Source organism: Dipodomys ordii, unplaced genomic scaffold, assembly GCF_000151885.1.
Source record: "Dipodomys ordii isolate 6190 unplaced genomic scaffold, Dord_2.0 Scaffold85, whole genome shotgun sequence".
Taxonomy (NCBI): Eukaryota; Metazoa; Chordata; class Mammalia; order Rodentia; family Heteromyidae; genus Dipodomys; species Dipodomys ordii.
Genome location: NW_012267301.1, coordinates 546,109 through 562,614, shown reverse-complemented (window position 1 = coordinate 562,614; position 16,506 = coordinate 546,109). Strand labels below are relative to the sequence as shown.

Below are 16,506 nucleotides of genomic sequence, written 5' to 3'. Positions count from 1 at the left end.
AAATAGGTTAATTCTGTAGCAGGACACCACAAAAAAAAAAAAGAAAGAAAGCATCATTTTTCTCCATATGTAACTAAACTCTTGTGCTAATATATGTGCTATTGTGCTGTATATGTGCAGATAATTCAAAAGTATTGAAGAGAGAATAGCACCTTAGAAACAACCCTAATATAAATAGTATAACAAAAAAATTTAAGTCTAATAATCTCTTTACTTCTCTTTTCTTATTTGTTTCCTGGACCTAGCTCATTCACTTACATAAAATTATTTATGGAGCCCTATATTATAAATCAAATGTTTGTATAAACAAAAACCACATTAGATTTTTGGCAAGCAAAAATAAATTAATTTGATTAAATTATATGTAATCTGATAATATTTGGTCTGAAAAACATGCTAGTGGGGTGTTTATAAATAATGTAATTGCAAAGAGAGGGAGTGATTGGCCAGCTTCCTAGAGGTCAACTCTTCTGCTGAAGCTTTTGGGCATAGAAATCCCTGCACATGTCGCAGCATCGCTGATACCACCTCATGTCTTGACACAGGTTCTTTTCTCGGATCACTCGGCAGTAAACAGGCCATTGATCTCCTAGGCACTTGAAAGTCAGAGCAGCTATCAACAAAATATAATGAACTTACTACATGTAGAGATCATACATATTATTAGTAGAGACACAATTCAGTCACTTAAGTGGAGTTACTGTGACACATTTACATTGCTTTCTGAAACCTAACACACACACACACACACACACACACACACACACACATCCTGTAATAAGGGAGCTACTATTCTAAACTTTTTAAGCTTACTGGAAATAGATTTCCCACATCAATGTGTGATATTTCTCAGTTTCAATTTTGAACCTTTCTTTAAATTTGTCTTGGCTTCATTATTAATACTGTTATTAGTGGACACACCAGGGTTTGAACTCAGTGCCTTACACTAAGTCAGTTCATGCTCTTATCACCTCCAGCCTAACTTTTGGCTGGTTATTTTGGAGATGCAGTCTTGCAGGCTTCTCTGCTAAGCCTCCTGAATAGTTAGATTTACAGTCATGTCATAGTCCCTGGCCTCCTTTGGAATGCAAACTAATAAACATTGCTATGAATGAAATTGTAATGAAATAGAAATTTGAAAATGTACTCATTGGAGTATCTAGAGAGAGTGATTTCAGATCTTCTAAACTCAAAGGTGATTATTATGAGTAACTGAAATTTACCAGCATACTTAGTGTTTGGAATGAGAATCTAGTATAGAAATTTGGTCCTGCATATTCACCTCAGTTACTAGAAGAAATAATAAATTCTAGAATCCAAAAGGAAGGCAAATCTTGCCAGTATTCAAATTCAGCTAATAATTCCACTTTTTAAAAATTTAGGTTTCCTGCCTTGCCTTGATGTGCCTATGTTTTGGGATAAACATTTCAGAAATACACAAAATGCAACATAAAAATCCTTCTTAATACAATATTTTCTGCCAAATGTTTTCAAGCACTCCAAGTAATAACTAGAGCAAGAAATTATGTTGTTATTGAATATATGGACATTTATTCAATAAGGCTTCTATAATAAGACTGTTGCAAATCCACAAGTGGATCCTTTAAGTTTTGTCTTAATTAGTCTTATTATACTTGGTCTGCCTATTTCTTAAAATGTTATTTGGCTCAAAAGGAAGATTTTTGTATTTGTTTGGGGAACCAAATTTGGCATTACATTGAATTTGCTGCTTGTAAACCCACATATAATTTAGTTCCTTGTATTTTCTCAATCACACTGCATGATACTAATTATTCTTTTGGAGATTACATGTAGAGGTTATTACTGAAGTGTTAAAATAAATGAACTCACTGACAGCCAGGTAGGAGTGCTATTAAAAAAAATCTCTAAGTTGGTAGGTGCCAGTGGCTCACACCTATAATCCTAGCTACCAAGGAGGTTGAGTTCTGAGGATTGCAGTTCAATGCCAGCCGAGTAGGAAAGTCTGTAAAACTTTTATCTCCAATTAAATAACAATAACAACAAAAAGCCAGAACTGGAGCAATGGCTCAAGTGGTAGAACACTAGCCTTAAGTAAAAAAACTCAGACAGAGCACTCAGGCCCTGAGTTCAAGTTCAAGGGCTGAGACCAAAAAACAACAACACCCAAATCAAAACAAAACAACAAAACCCCCCACTAATTTTATAAAGGCCTTAATGACCAAGCTAATTAGTTTTTTTGGTCTTTTATGTGACTATAGGCTACGTCCACTCAAAAAAAATTTCTGCTTTTTGCTTATAGATGAGATTAAGCAATAGAAATTGAGACTATTTCATAATGTACAACACCATTATTTTCTTTTATCCTGACTTTAAGCAGACACTTTCAAGAATCAAAGCAGTTAAGTGTTAAGAATTTTTTTTATACAAAAAACCCATCTGGCTATTTGAGGCAAATCATGTTGTAAATAGAAGCAACTTAATCTAATCAAACTACTCATTCAATATAGTTTTACAGCTCACAGGATTTAAAGTGGTATGCAAATGAGAAGAAGTTATAAGGATATAAAGATTTCTGTGCTTCAGAACCCCATCCACTTTCTGGTCTGCTTACCAAGTCTAGGTGATGTTATGGTATTTACATTGATCTTCTCGTTGCAGGGCTGAAGGTGGCATGGCCTATATGCTGCAGGTTTTTCTGAAGAGAAACATTCATTTCCATGTCTTCCTGTGATCTTATGCATGCACTGGATAACACGAGACTGCATTCCTTTGCCACAGGTAATTGAGCACTAGCAAAGATATAAGATGTATTAAGAGTGCTTTTGTCGTTTTCTTTTCGTGGATGTAAGTCATCTTTTAAAGATAGTCCTTAAGAATTAGACAGGAACAACAATCCAAAGTTGATGCAAAATGTGAATCATGCTCACAAATTCTGCTGAGAATCTGACTGTCCCATAGCCAGTTTTGAGCATTGAAAGACATTGGAGCAGAAAGATGGCTAAATAAAGTTAGAGAGTGTGACTTGAAAGGAAATGCTTGGACAGCCAGTTTTCAAAGTTTTGCAACCAGATTTGCAAGAAGTAATTATTCATTATTTATTACACTTTAGTCGTTGATGTTGAAATGTTAGCATATGATCAATTATGGCACTAAAATCCTTTATTTTTGCTCTGATCTGAAAGTATTAATCATTAGTATATATATATATATATATAATTTTATAGATGGTTTATCACCCTGATGACATTGTTGAAATAACAACTACTTATTAGTAAACTAGATGACATCCATTCTAAAAGTAATGAAAATATATGACAATCTGGATTTGCTAATAAATGCACTTTTATATTTCTCTCTGCTGGTACTGGGGCCTGAACTTAGGACCTGAGTGTTGTCCCTTAGTTTTTTTTTTTTTTTCCTTTCTTTGCTCAAAGCTGATGCTGTATCACTTGAGTCACAGTTCCACTTCTGGCTTTTGGTAGCTAATTGGATATAAGAGTCTCACAGTCTTTTCTGCCCAGACTGGCCTTGAACCACGATCCTCAGATCTCAGCCCTCTGAGTAGCTAGGATTATAGGTGTGACCAGTGCCTGGAAAAATGTACTTTTAATAGATTTCTTGCAGCCAAATATAGTTTGTACAACCTTTTGCAGAGAAGAATATACTTAATGTGCAACAGTCTTATTATAGAAGCTTCATGCTTCCATATATGTCATTAGAATTATTTGGCTGAGAAAATACACTTGTTTTATAATCCCAAAACTATATGTAAGACAGGGAATTTGCTTGTGCTTCTGAAAATGACTGTTTATCAGGCATATTCTTCTCTATGCAATCAAGATTTACCCATATTTGATTAAGCATATTTAGCAAAATAGAACTATTTGAACAAATGATATCACTGTATGTTATTCTAATTCAAAGTAGAAAAATGCTTTGTTTTCCTTTATGATAGAAGATTTGAACTCAGGCCTCAGAGTTCCTAGGCAGCACTTGAATTCTGTTCCCGGACCCTTTCAGCTTCAGTTATTTTTCAAGTAGAATCTCAAGTTTTTGCTTAGGGTATGCCTCAGACCACAGTCTTCCTACCTCCCTCCCGCCTATCTAGAACTGAAAGCATATGTCATTATGCCTGGCCTATTAGTTCTCTTTTTTGCCTAGGTTGGTCTCAAACCTCAGCTTTCTAAAATTTTCTTCTCTGCATTTACCAAGTCAGTATTAGGACTGATTTCTCTTTGCTGTAAGTTCTTTGCTTATTCTGGACATGTGTCTCATTTTTTTTTACATATATATTCTGAATCCCACCCCCCCCCATAAGCCACTAGCTTAGTCTACTGTTGTCAAATTTATCTTTAATACTTGCTTTCTATAGAATCTCACTCATCTGAATATATGTTCTTATTTTATTTTTACATACGGACTCTCCATTGACAAGTATCTTTGGTTATTGATTTCCCCATTACCTACAAGATAGGTAATTTTATTTTTGCTTTTTTCTACCCCTTCAAGCTTTTTCTGTAATGTAAATTTATCATGTTCACATAATTTCTATCCATACTTGTCCTCATATCATGCTTCTCTTCATTAGGCTCCATCTCTTTTCCAGACATAGTCTCAAATTCTACCTTTTCCATAAAGGCTTGCATATCATCCCAACTAAGTATGCATGTTAATGCAGTTTGCATAGTTTAAATCATGAATCTGTATACTGAGAGCATACTCCCAACCATGTGGAGATTCCTAAAAACAGATTTGATGGCAAGTAATTTCTAAGTCAATAAACTCTTCAGGGATCTGAGAGTCTTCAGTTAATAAAAACCAATCAACTTGATTATACTCTGTGGTCAGGGTTGGGAAACTACTGACCAAAAGTACTTGCTCTGCATTTAACATAGACCAGATTGTGTGGTTTCTTATTTTTCAGTATTTCCTTTTAATGCACACAGTTTGTATCTTGGTAGATAAAATTAAGCAAATAAAACCAGATTTATTTTCATGCCATTTTAAATTCAAAGAAAATTCCACATTTCAGGTATGACAGAAGCTTGCCATGAAAGAATGGGATTTTACATGCTATCACTAAAATGATTCTACAGATAGTTGAGCTTATTGTTTGTATGTTGAAGATGGATTTGCACTATGTTGTCCAGGTTGACCTCAAGGAGTCCTATTGCCACAGTATCTGAGTAGCTGAGACTACATGTACGCAATGTTACTTTAACATTGTATTTCGTAAACACGTATGTACAATGTTCAATTTGTACCTGATGGACTACCAGTTTTCAGCAAATAGAGATAAAAAATCCTCATAATTATATATTACTATAGAATTGGCATTTTTCCTTTCAGTAAAATTTAAATTTAAAACTACTATGAGAGGAGTAACTAATATGGCTTAAAATTTTTTTTTTTTCATCTTAGGTTAGTTGTGGTGGCTCATGCCTGCATAATCATAGTTACTCAGGAGGCTGAGATCTGGGGATTATGGTTCAAATCAAGTCAGGCTGGAAAGTCTGCAAGACTCTTAATCCCTACCTAAGCACTAAAAAACCCCCAAAAAACACAAATCAAAAGGCCATTGGAAACTGCTAAGGCTTAAGAGGTAAAGCAATAGCCTTGAGTAAAAAAGCTCAGGGTCAGCTGCCAGGCCCTGAGTTCAAGCCTCCAGAGAGGTACCAAAACCAAACAAACAAACCCTGTCATCTTAAAATCACTTTATGCAATATACAATGAATCGAATTATGCCAATAAAGACATCGTGCTTTCTTAGAAAATATTTTGGAAAAAATGAAATAGTTAAGCTGAAACACAAAAGAGGGTAAGATTATATAAAACAGCATCCTTGTATGTACTCCTAAAATTCTGCATATCTTAAAAACAATCACAATATTTGTAAAACCAAAAGAATACTAGAAACTTTTTAGAAGAGAATGAGTTAACTCATATGAGAAAAGAAAAATTCTCAATTGTATTTCAGAGATATTCAGTAATCAGTCAGAAACTATTTGTGATAATATCTATTAACCATATAAAATCAACATAGAGGACATGAACCAATCAAAGTAACACACCATTTTCAGGCTTGACAAAAATGAAATAAAATAGTTATATGTGTATTATACAATGTATAATCTTAGCTAATACATAACTGGGTATATATATATGTATATAACATATATATATATGTATATAGGTATATATACATGTGTGTGTGTGTATATATATATATATATATTACCAGAAAACAATGGAAGTTTTGTAGTTTGTCTAAAACAGTATCATTTCTGCTCTTGACAACAGTAGAATATATTTTAATATTAAATTGTTTTTCATTTTCTGCAGATTGTAATTTTCACTAAATATCTTATTAATAAGACACTTACTATTAAGTATTTTCTTTATAAAATACAAGTTGGTAAAAACTTTATTATAAATATGTGAAAAGTAACCAGGTATTTGAAATGGAACAATTGAAATCCTAAGATACCTTCTAAACTAGTTCTTACTTTAGTATAGAAAACAATATTGAGATTTCTTTGTTGCTTTGTATGTCCCTCCCCCACGGTATAACCCCTGCTTTCATTGTATTTGATGTTGATATAATTTGTGGAGGGGAAGGGAAAAAACAAATAATTTAAATAGGGATATAGGTGGACCCATTGCAACAATGAGATGTACAAGTCGTTATGTCAAAAAACTAACTTTACAACTTTTTTTGTGGTGGGGGACGGGGGAGGGAGATAGGAAGGGATGGGAAGAGGAAACAAAGGAGGAGGCAACAATGCTTGATAAGAAATGTACTCATTATCTTGCCCATCTAATTGTAACCCTTCTATACGGTATTTTCACAATAATATAAGTAAATAAAAAAATAAACACCCACCCCCAAAAAACAATGAGATGTACAAGTCGTTATGTTGAAAAACGAACTACACAACTTTGGGGGAGGGGATAGGAAGGGGAAACAATGGAGGAAGCAACAATGCTGGATAAGAAATGTACTCATTACCTTGCCCATGTAATTGTAACCCCTCTCTGTATGGTATTTTCACAATAAAAAAAAAAGAAAAAAAGAAAAAAAGAAAAAAAAGAAAAAAAAGAAAAAATTTTGAATTGTTGGCTATTTTGTCAATGACATTGTTATGATTGAAAACAGTCAGACATTAAAAGAAAAAGCAAATATTCTGGCTTGGAATTAGAAGACCTAACTTTTAATATTGCCTACAGCAATGAATATCTGGAATTTATTTTTCCTTTTTGTTGTGTAATGCATTGAAGTAGGTCATAGCAACAGATTCAGGTCTAAATTACTATGGAGGTTAAAAAGTCCCAGTAATTTATTATTGAATGTCATCATTCTTGGTCAATTTTCAAGTGGCAAAACTGTCTAAAGATTAAACTCACTAGCACATTATTTACTGTGATACATAAAAAACAGGAGTATGACATATGTTCTGTCAAACAATATCCAAAAATTATAATTTGTTTGAATGTCTCTGAATTCTTCACCATGTTTTGAGGTTTTCAAATATTTTCTGATTCCCTATTATGTTAAAAAATAAAAAAATCAGATTACTTATACTGTGAATATACTGTCTTATTCAATAATTCTCATTAACAAATCACAATGATATACAATAGGTGGTAGAATGCTAATCGCTTCAGAAGATGGAAGCAGAATACTAATCTCTATGGAAGCTTACTTTACTTTTAACCAATTATTTTGTATGTTATTAGGTTACATTACAACATCATTGTTGGGTTTTTGTTTGCTCTTGTTTTTGTCTTTCTTTCCAGTACTGGAGCTTAACCTTAGAGCGTGGCTGCTGTTCCTTAGTATTTATGCTGCACCACTTGTGCCACAACTTCACCTCTGGCCTTTTGCTCATTAATGATAAAAATCTCACAGACTTACCTGCCCAGGCTGGCTTTGACCCATGATCCTCAGGTCTCAGACTCTTGAGTAGCTAGGATTAAAGGCATGAGCCACCAAAGGCTGACTCACTATTGCTTTCTGATGAAAGGAAACTAGAAATACTACTTTTGAGAGCTTTTACTCTACATGATGCTAGCATTATTTAGTATTTCTTACATGTTAGGAACTTGTGTTAGAAGTTACAATATTTCACATGACACCCAATAGTGCTATCATTATTCTTCTTAAACAGGTGAGAAAATAGAAAATACAATAATTTAAACAACTGGTCCAATGTTTTGCATCTAAGAAGTACTAGAATTGGAATATCAACTTAATCATAGGAATTCAGCTTTAAAGCTTAAGCTACATTTGATACCTTGTGATTGAAAATGGTTTTATGTTAGATAACTTTTTATTCCTATCTTTCTATTAAATTAAGCAGTGAACCAGAAGGCTGTTTTGGGGTTTTGTTATAATGTTGACTGAGTGTATGAGATAAATTCTTTACCTTAAGGGTAATTCACATGAATGGCTCATATTTAGATACAGTGACCATATCATGTGTTTCCCAAATCAGGACATTGTAGAAAAAGATATTAATATTAATTATTCACAGACTATCTGCCTGAACAAACTTGGGGAAATTAAGTCATATAGTTAACAAACAGCCAACTAAGAGATTTATGCTTTAGAAAATAAATGTAACGCATGAATATGTGAAATACTGATAAATCCCAAGAATTGTCTAATATGCGCTTTATAAATGGAAAGAATGAGGTATGTAGAAAATATTTTACTTGTTCATTCAACAAATATTTATTAATGTTGACAATGTGCCAAGCATTCTTCTGGACATTCATTATGGAAGAGTCCACAAAACAGACAAGACCATAACCACACCACTCTATGGGACATGCTTTTTTGTGGCCAATTAGGGAACAGGAGAAAGAAACTGGAGTAAAATATGCCCAATTTTTTAGATATTAACAGGCACTATGAAGCAAATTAAATGTGATTCCTAATTCTGTGTTGCTTCTGAGTTGCATAGACTATGAGATTCACCAGATCTATTTCCATGCTAATGTTTTATACTTGTCCCACAAGCACTCGTCCTGCTTTTTTTTTTTTTTAAATTTACAGTAACAGCTATGTTTGAATGGAGATTCTGTGTCTATTAATTCTTTCATTGTAAAAATAAGGATTTGTTGATGTTTTTCAAAGTGAATAAGGGAAACTAGAACTCCTGGCCACAGGTCAAAACTGTCCAATTAAAAATCCAGAACCATAACATTTCAAAAAAGGAGCTGATAAATGGGATTACATCAGACTTACAAGTTTCTGCATAGCAAATGACCTTACTAATAAGCTAAATAGAAAAATCACAGAGTAGGAGAATATCTTTTACCAGTCTAATATCCAAAATATACTTGGAGCTCAGAAATTTGGACTAAAAATACTCAAAGAAACAACAACTCAGATATTAAATGGGCTCATGATTTAGAGCAACTTAGACATCTAGAAGAAATATATATGGCCAATAGACACATGAAGAAATGTTCAGCATCTCTGGCCATAGGAAATGCGAATAAAAACCACACTATGATAACAATTCACCCCAGTTAGAATGGCCATTATCAAGAAAATTAGCAATAACAAATGCTGTTATGGATTAGGCCAAAAGGAAACTCTATTACACTGTTGGTGGGAACGGAAGCTTGTTCAACCAGTCTGTAAAGAATTATGGTGGGGGGACTGGGAAAGTGGCTCAGTGGTAGAGCACTTGCCTTGCATGCCTGAGGCCCTGGGTTTGATTCCTCAGACCATATAAGCAAAAAGAAAAAAGCCGGAAGTGGCGCTGTGGCTCAAGTGGTAGCACGCTAGAGCCGAAGAGCTGAGGGACAGTGCACAGACCCAGAGTTCAGGCCCCATGACCAGACCCCCCCCCCAAAAAAAAGAATTATGGTGGGTCCTCAAAGAACTAAACATAGAACTAAACATAGAAACCAGCAATTCCACTCCTGGGCATTCCTTCAATAGAGCACAAACTAGGATATACTAAAGCCATCACCATAACTACTTGAAGAAAATAAAAATATATTTAAAAATACTATCTTAAAATTAAAGCTATTGTTGCCTCTTGGAAAACATAGCTCATAAGAAAAAAGGAAAGAAATATATTGATGTTAGGATGAAATATATTGTCAAGAAGAAAATTTAGATTTTACTTTAATCATATTATTTTGAAAATATGCATCAACATAATAACCAAATCTACTTATTAATTGTTATTTTAGGAATATTCCATATTTGTACATTAAATAATAATTTGAGGTAATATATACATGGAAAAATAGTTCCATATCTATTCTTAGTAATTAAATAGTTGTGCTAAACTTAATTGCTGAAATGTTAGTTTCTAACTTTCATTTCAGGACTTCAAAATAGTCACACATATTTTAGTTACTGAGTCACTTGGGAGATTATAATATAAGAATAGTTATATATTTGGATTATATAATCAGCTAGTTTATTTTACACATGTTAAGCACAATCCTACAGGAACTGCTAAACTGTTCAAGCTGGAATCCTGTAAAATGTCATCTTAAAAGATTTTGCCAAAAAGGCAGAAAACTCATAATAAAAGTATCACTAAAAGTATTTATTTAAATAATTAATAGACTAATGAAAAGTAACTAAACAATGTTTGGTCTTTTTATGAATTCCTTACAAATGAAAAAAAACCCTTCTGTGTATTTAGGAGTTAAAATAATAATTCTCACGCTTGGCCAGCACAGAGGTTACCCAAAATTCCTTACCTCTGGCCTGTGCCAAAGATATATATTTTGGAGAGAATGTGTGTTCTGTAGGCCAACAGCTTAGGAAGATTCTGTAATACTTTCCTCATTTCCAGCTGTTCTCTATAAGAAATAGGAATTCCTAAATTAAGGGAAAACTGTCACTGGCAGAGATCAAATTGATTTTTCCTCTGCCAGTATTATACACAATATTACAGGATCTGATATAATCTAAAACAATAAGTGCCGGTTAGTAACTAGGTTAACAGGCCTAATGTGGTTAATTTGTCATTGGGAATAAATGGGTTATTTAAAAGTGGTTTAATAAGATTAAAGTAGTGTTCACAGTGGAGAGTGGCTCTCATAGGGAAACTAAATGATGACTTCTACTGGAAATTATTAGCACAACATTCCTATTCATTTATGTATATGTTTATCCATTCTACCTTTCAACCTGTTAATAAAGTGTGTGTGAAACAAGAACAAAGAAGCAATGTTGACTTTTTTTTTAAGATTTAGCAATTATTCTGGTCAGGGTTTCAGTGTCTTTTTAAAACAGTTTGTCTCACTTATATAATTCATGGTTTATGGAATCTAATCCATTCCTAGAAGTGAGCCATTTGAGGGTGTTTTCTCTGTGTGCTTTATTCATTTCTTTTTGAGCTTATTTATTTTTCTCATTTGTTATAATGTTCATACCCCTATGCTGTCTTTAGTGAAAATGCTGGCTTATATTAACTATATGTAAATAAGTCAAGACAGTGTGTATAATGAAGTTAAATTGCTCCTGGATAATTTAGAGAGAGTTGAATATGTTATAAGAGGATTGTCAAAATAATTTAAATACTTTTATACACTTGAGTAGATGAAGGTAAGGGAACACTTACTAAGAGACAGAGTAGGTTAAAATATGGAAGTTCACTAGGTAAGGTGAAACTCTCTAGGAATGATGGTATGCCCAGTGGGGATTCTCTAGAAACATCTATTCTGCAGATTGAACAATGAGATCATCTCTTGTGAATCATGGTTCTGAAAGAGTAGCAGAGGGGAAGGAAAGTGTTATCTGAAGCACCACTGGTGATGGATAAAAAGAGAATGAACTTTAGTATTATATTGAGAATGTCTAGTAACTAAGACAAAAAGTGCCAAGGAGAGAGTCTAGCTTGGGCAGCTGGGAGAATGCTATTGACATTTTAATTATTTTTAGAAAAAAACCTGAAAGTGTGCTAGGATTTCAGGAGACAAAATAAAGAAATGTGGGTTAAAGAGACAAAATTCAAGTAGCCACTAGATTTTTTTTGGGGGGGTCCGGTCGTGGGGCCTGAATTCTGGGCCTTGGCACTGTCCCTCAGCTCTTCAGCTCAAGGCTAGCGCTCTACCACTTGAGCCACAGTGCCACTTCCAGCTTTTTTCTTTTTGTTTATATGGTGCAGAGGAATCAAACCCAGGGCCTCAGGCATGCAAGGCAAGCGCTCTACCACTGAGCCACCTTTCCAGCCCCCTAGCCACTAGATTTTTAATGCCCTGCTTTTCTAACTAAGTCAGCTCTAATTTGAGTTGAGGATATAGACAGAGGACTCTCGAAGCTCTAATTCAGCTGTTCTATTTCTCCTTTCTTTCCTGCTCCTCAATTAACCTTCTCACATTTTTCAGTTCCCCTTGCCAGCAGCTGTATCTTCTCCAGTATGTCTTTTTTTTGGGGGAGGGTGGTCTCATTGTCTCCAGCTTGTCTTTAATGGTGGGAGTTTCCTGATCTGTAGCTTCTCCGCCAAGAGTCGCACTCTCCCCAGACACAATTACTTTTTGAAAATTTCCCATCAACTAGAGGTTAATGACACAGAATTTATATTTCCGTCACATACTTCTCCTCTGATATGCCCATAAGATATCAGTGTGTACCCTTTATGAGCACATGAAAGTTCAAAATGGAACTCAGAATCCATTCTTTACCTAAGGTTTACACTAGCTGCTTTAGCCAGAATAAACCTGAGATCTCCTTAGCACTTTCATGCTGTCTTTTCCTCCTACAAGTTCTGCTCCTCTTAACTTCATAAAAATTTCTCAGTCCTACACATTCTGCGTCTTTTCATTGACACTACAATTTAAATAGTATTTATACACCTATGTGCATACGACTCTATGCTAAGAACTTGTCTTGAATTACTTCATTTAGATCCATTAACTTTTCGAACAAAAGAATCAGAATTCAAACAAGGCTGTATGACTCTACTACCTCACTTCTTCTTTTTTTTTAATTGTCAAGGTGTTGCACAGAGGTGTTAGTTACATAATTAAGCTAATTAATTCTTGTTGAACTTGTTATACCTTCCCTCATTTTTCTCTCACTTTTCAACCCCCCTTCAATCTCCCCCTCAAGTTGAACAGATAATTTCCAACATATTATCTTGTGTATATCACTGTTGGTTCCTCCCTTGTCCTTTGTCTCACCATTCTGTTGTTCTCCTTCTCTTCCCTAATTCAGATAAACATCTACAATACCCACGGTACCAAAATCAAATACAGTGACATAGGGGACAACCCACAGGTGGAAGAACACACAAAAGAAACAAGAAATTACATAATACAGTAAAAACAACAGCAAGGAATAACCTCTTATGTCCATGTGTTGGAATTCATTTCACTTAGCATCATCTTATATGGTCATATGTACATCACTATTGAGCTTTTCTGCTCATCTGCTAAGATTATCCTAACTATTGAAAATAAGGGAAACCATGGAACCTATGTTTCTTTGGGTCTGGCTTACACAGCTTCTTCAGTAAATGGTGTTGGAAAAATTGGTTAAACACCTGTAGAAAACTAAAGCTAGATCCTTATATATCACCCTGCACCAGAATCAACTCCAAATGGATCAAAGACTTTGAGGTAAAAGCAGACACTCTGAAAACATGACAGAAAGGAACAGGAGAAACTCTAGGGCTCCTTGGCACAGGTCTTTGAACAAACACCCAGAAACACAACAGATCAAAGAAAGGTTGGACAAATAGGACTGCAGGAAACTGCAGAACTTTTGCATGGCGAAGGACATAGCTAGTAAGATCAATAGAAAGCCCATGGATTGGGAGAAGATCTTCACTAGCCATAAAACAGACAAGGGCCTCCTATCTAAAATATACTTAGAACTCAAAAAATTAAATCCGTCCAAAACAAATCCTCACAGAAACAACTGCCCCATTAATAAGTGGGCTAAATACTTAAAGAGAGATTTCTCTGAAGAGGAAATAAGAATGGCCAATAGACACATGAAGAAATGCTCAACATCTCTGGCCATAAAAGAAATGCAAATGGGTGTGGGGGAGGGAGGATGGGAAGGGATGGGAAGGGTAAACAAAGGAGGAGGCTACAATGCTTGATAAGAAATGTACTCACTATCTTGCCCATGTAATTGTAACCCCTCTGTACAGTATTTTCACAAAAAAAATATAATAAAAAATTAAAAAAAGAAATGCAAATCGAAAAAACGTTGAGATTCTATGTCACCCCAGTTAGAATGGCTAAAATCAAGAAATTCAATAACAACAGATGCTGGAGGGGATGTAGATGAAAGGGACACACTACTGTACTGTTGGTGGGATTGTAAGCTTGTTCAACTATTCGGGAAAGCAGTGTGGAGGTTCCTCAAAAGACTCCCTATGACCCAGCAATCCCACTTCTGGGCATTTACCCAAATGACCACAAACAAGGCCATACTAAAGCTACCACCACAATTATGTTTATTGCAACATTATTCACCATAGCTAAGATATGGAACCAATCCAGTAGACATCCCTCAGTAGATGAATGGATCAAAAAAATGTGGTGTACACACACACACACACACACAAAACTTGTGGGCAGGGATTGGAGGGAAAAGCTGAGAGAGTGTGAGGGAAGGAGTCATATTGTCCAAAACAAAATAAACCTGTTGTCCGACTTATGTAACTGTAACCACTCTCTATAATAACCATACAAAAAATTTAAAGAAGAAGCTGAGTAAGCATAAGTTTCTCAATTCAAGCTCTAGTATCAGCAAAAAGAAAGAAAAATGAACATATTTTGGCACCATATGTCTTCTCCATGCTTTTTATTTACTTACTTATTTTATTTACTTTTATTTACTTACTCCATACTTCTTATTTACTAGTAAGTTTTAGAAAAATTTAACCCTATTATCTGTAGATATTTTAAAAACTACTGCAATCCACTGTAGATACTATGAATTGAATATCTCATAATTCATGGAACTTGTTAGTATGGGTTAGTTCAAAATTTCTGTTGTCCTAATTCAACAAGGATGGTGAATGTTCATGCTTTAAAACTCAAGCCACTATCCTTGGTTTCTTTCACTGATTGGTCCAACGATAATTGTGTGGGGGGGGCGGGGGGTGTCAGGGGCTTGAACTCAGGGCTGTGCACTGTCCTGAGCTCTCTGCTCAAGGCTGGCACTCTACTTCTTTGAGCCCCAACTCCACTTCCCATTTTCTGGTAGTTAACTGGAGATAAGAGTCTCATGGACTTTCCTGCCCAGAGGCTTTGAACTGCAATTCTCAGATCTCAGCCTCCTGAGAAGCCAGGATTACAGGCATGAACCACCAGCACCTGACAACCATCATGTTTTCAGTGAAATACTTTTATAATTGTTTATAGGACATCTGTTCAACAGCTCTATGTGATAGTTTATAGTTATAAAAATAATAAAGTTATATATTTCAAATATTGACTGATTGGTAGAAGCAATTAGAAAATAATCTTAAGTAGAAATGCCAGCTAAGACTAGCTGGGTTCAGAAGAACTCTCCAAGATAGAGATAATGTACAAATTTCCTACAGCTAGAAAAAACTGTATAGCACCAGCATTTGAAGTTAGAATAATGTCATGAGTTCACCCAAAATGTATTACATAAAATATCATCTACCTACATCCTCTGAAAACATTACCTTTGGTAAAACCAAAAATGAAAAGAAAAATACTATATTTCCTGTCTATAATTTACCAAATATAGAAAAGTGTTAAAAATATCTGAAACTTCTAAAAGCAAATGAGCAAAATTACTCATTTTAATTTACACCAGGATTTCGCAGACCTGGAGACCATTCATCCCTGATGACAGAACTTTGGAAATTGAAGTCTTTTAAAGATCTCTTAAATTAATATAAATTTAGTCTTATGTAAGCAATGACATTTATATCTTTCCTATGACCTGATTCAACTTATTAATTGTACCTACTTTACAGTCTAGTTTTTAAAAATTTATTCTCATTTTACTCATTACTATTATTCTCTAGTTTTAGTTGATGCTTAATATTTCTATTTTATATTCTCCTACAATAAAGGTAATTATACTGAAAGATAAATAAATTGGTTATTTGCTGCTAAATTATTTATTTTTCAATGGGAAATCTTAACAAGATTTATATTATTTATATTAAAACAATACCTGTATATATTCTCTTACATGAATTTTGAAAACCTCTGAAAGATGATTGTAATTGGGATGGACTTTATGACAACATTGAGTCAATCCATTCATATAGAAACATGAAGGGGCAGCAAGAAATCTTTGCTTAGAATTACTGAAACTGAGTGAAAAAAAAAAACACTGGAGTGCAGAGGTGTGTGATTCAGAAGCTTATGTTATCTGTGTTTGAATGTGTAGCTAGTGGGAGTGCATATGAGTCCCTGTGTTCAATTCCAGCAACCATTGTCTTCCAAAGATACACAATTTATTTCAGAGCACCATTCTGTTTATTTTATGATATGTTGGGATCAAACCTACGGTTTTGAAGTTAGGAAAGCACTCTAGCATTGAGA

At 34.4% G+C, this 16,506-nt stretch overlaps 1 protein-coding gene across 1 annotated transcript in view; it reads right to left on the bottom strand.

Moving 5' to 3' along the window:
* Positions 1 to 461: 461 nt before the first annotated feature.
* Positions 462 to 16,506, bottom strand: part of Adamts19 (ADAM metallopeptidase with thrombospondin type 1 motif, 19) — a 247,398-nt gene continuing 231,353 nt past the window's right edge. Inside the window, exons 21-22 of the mRNA XM_013025479.1 lie at positions 2,594 to 2,771; positions 462 to 613 (exon numbers count right to left, since the gene is read on the bottom strand). Of these exons, the coding sequence (XP_012880933.1) occupies positions 462 to 613; positions 2,594 to 2,771 (330 nt within the window). The remainder of the gene's footprint in view (positions 614 to 2,593; positions 2,772 to 16,506) is intronic.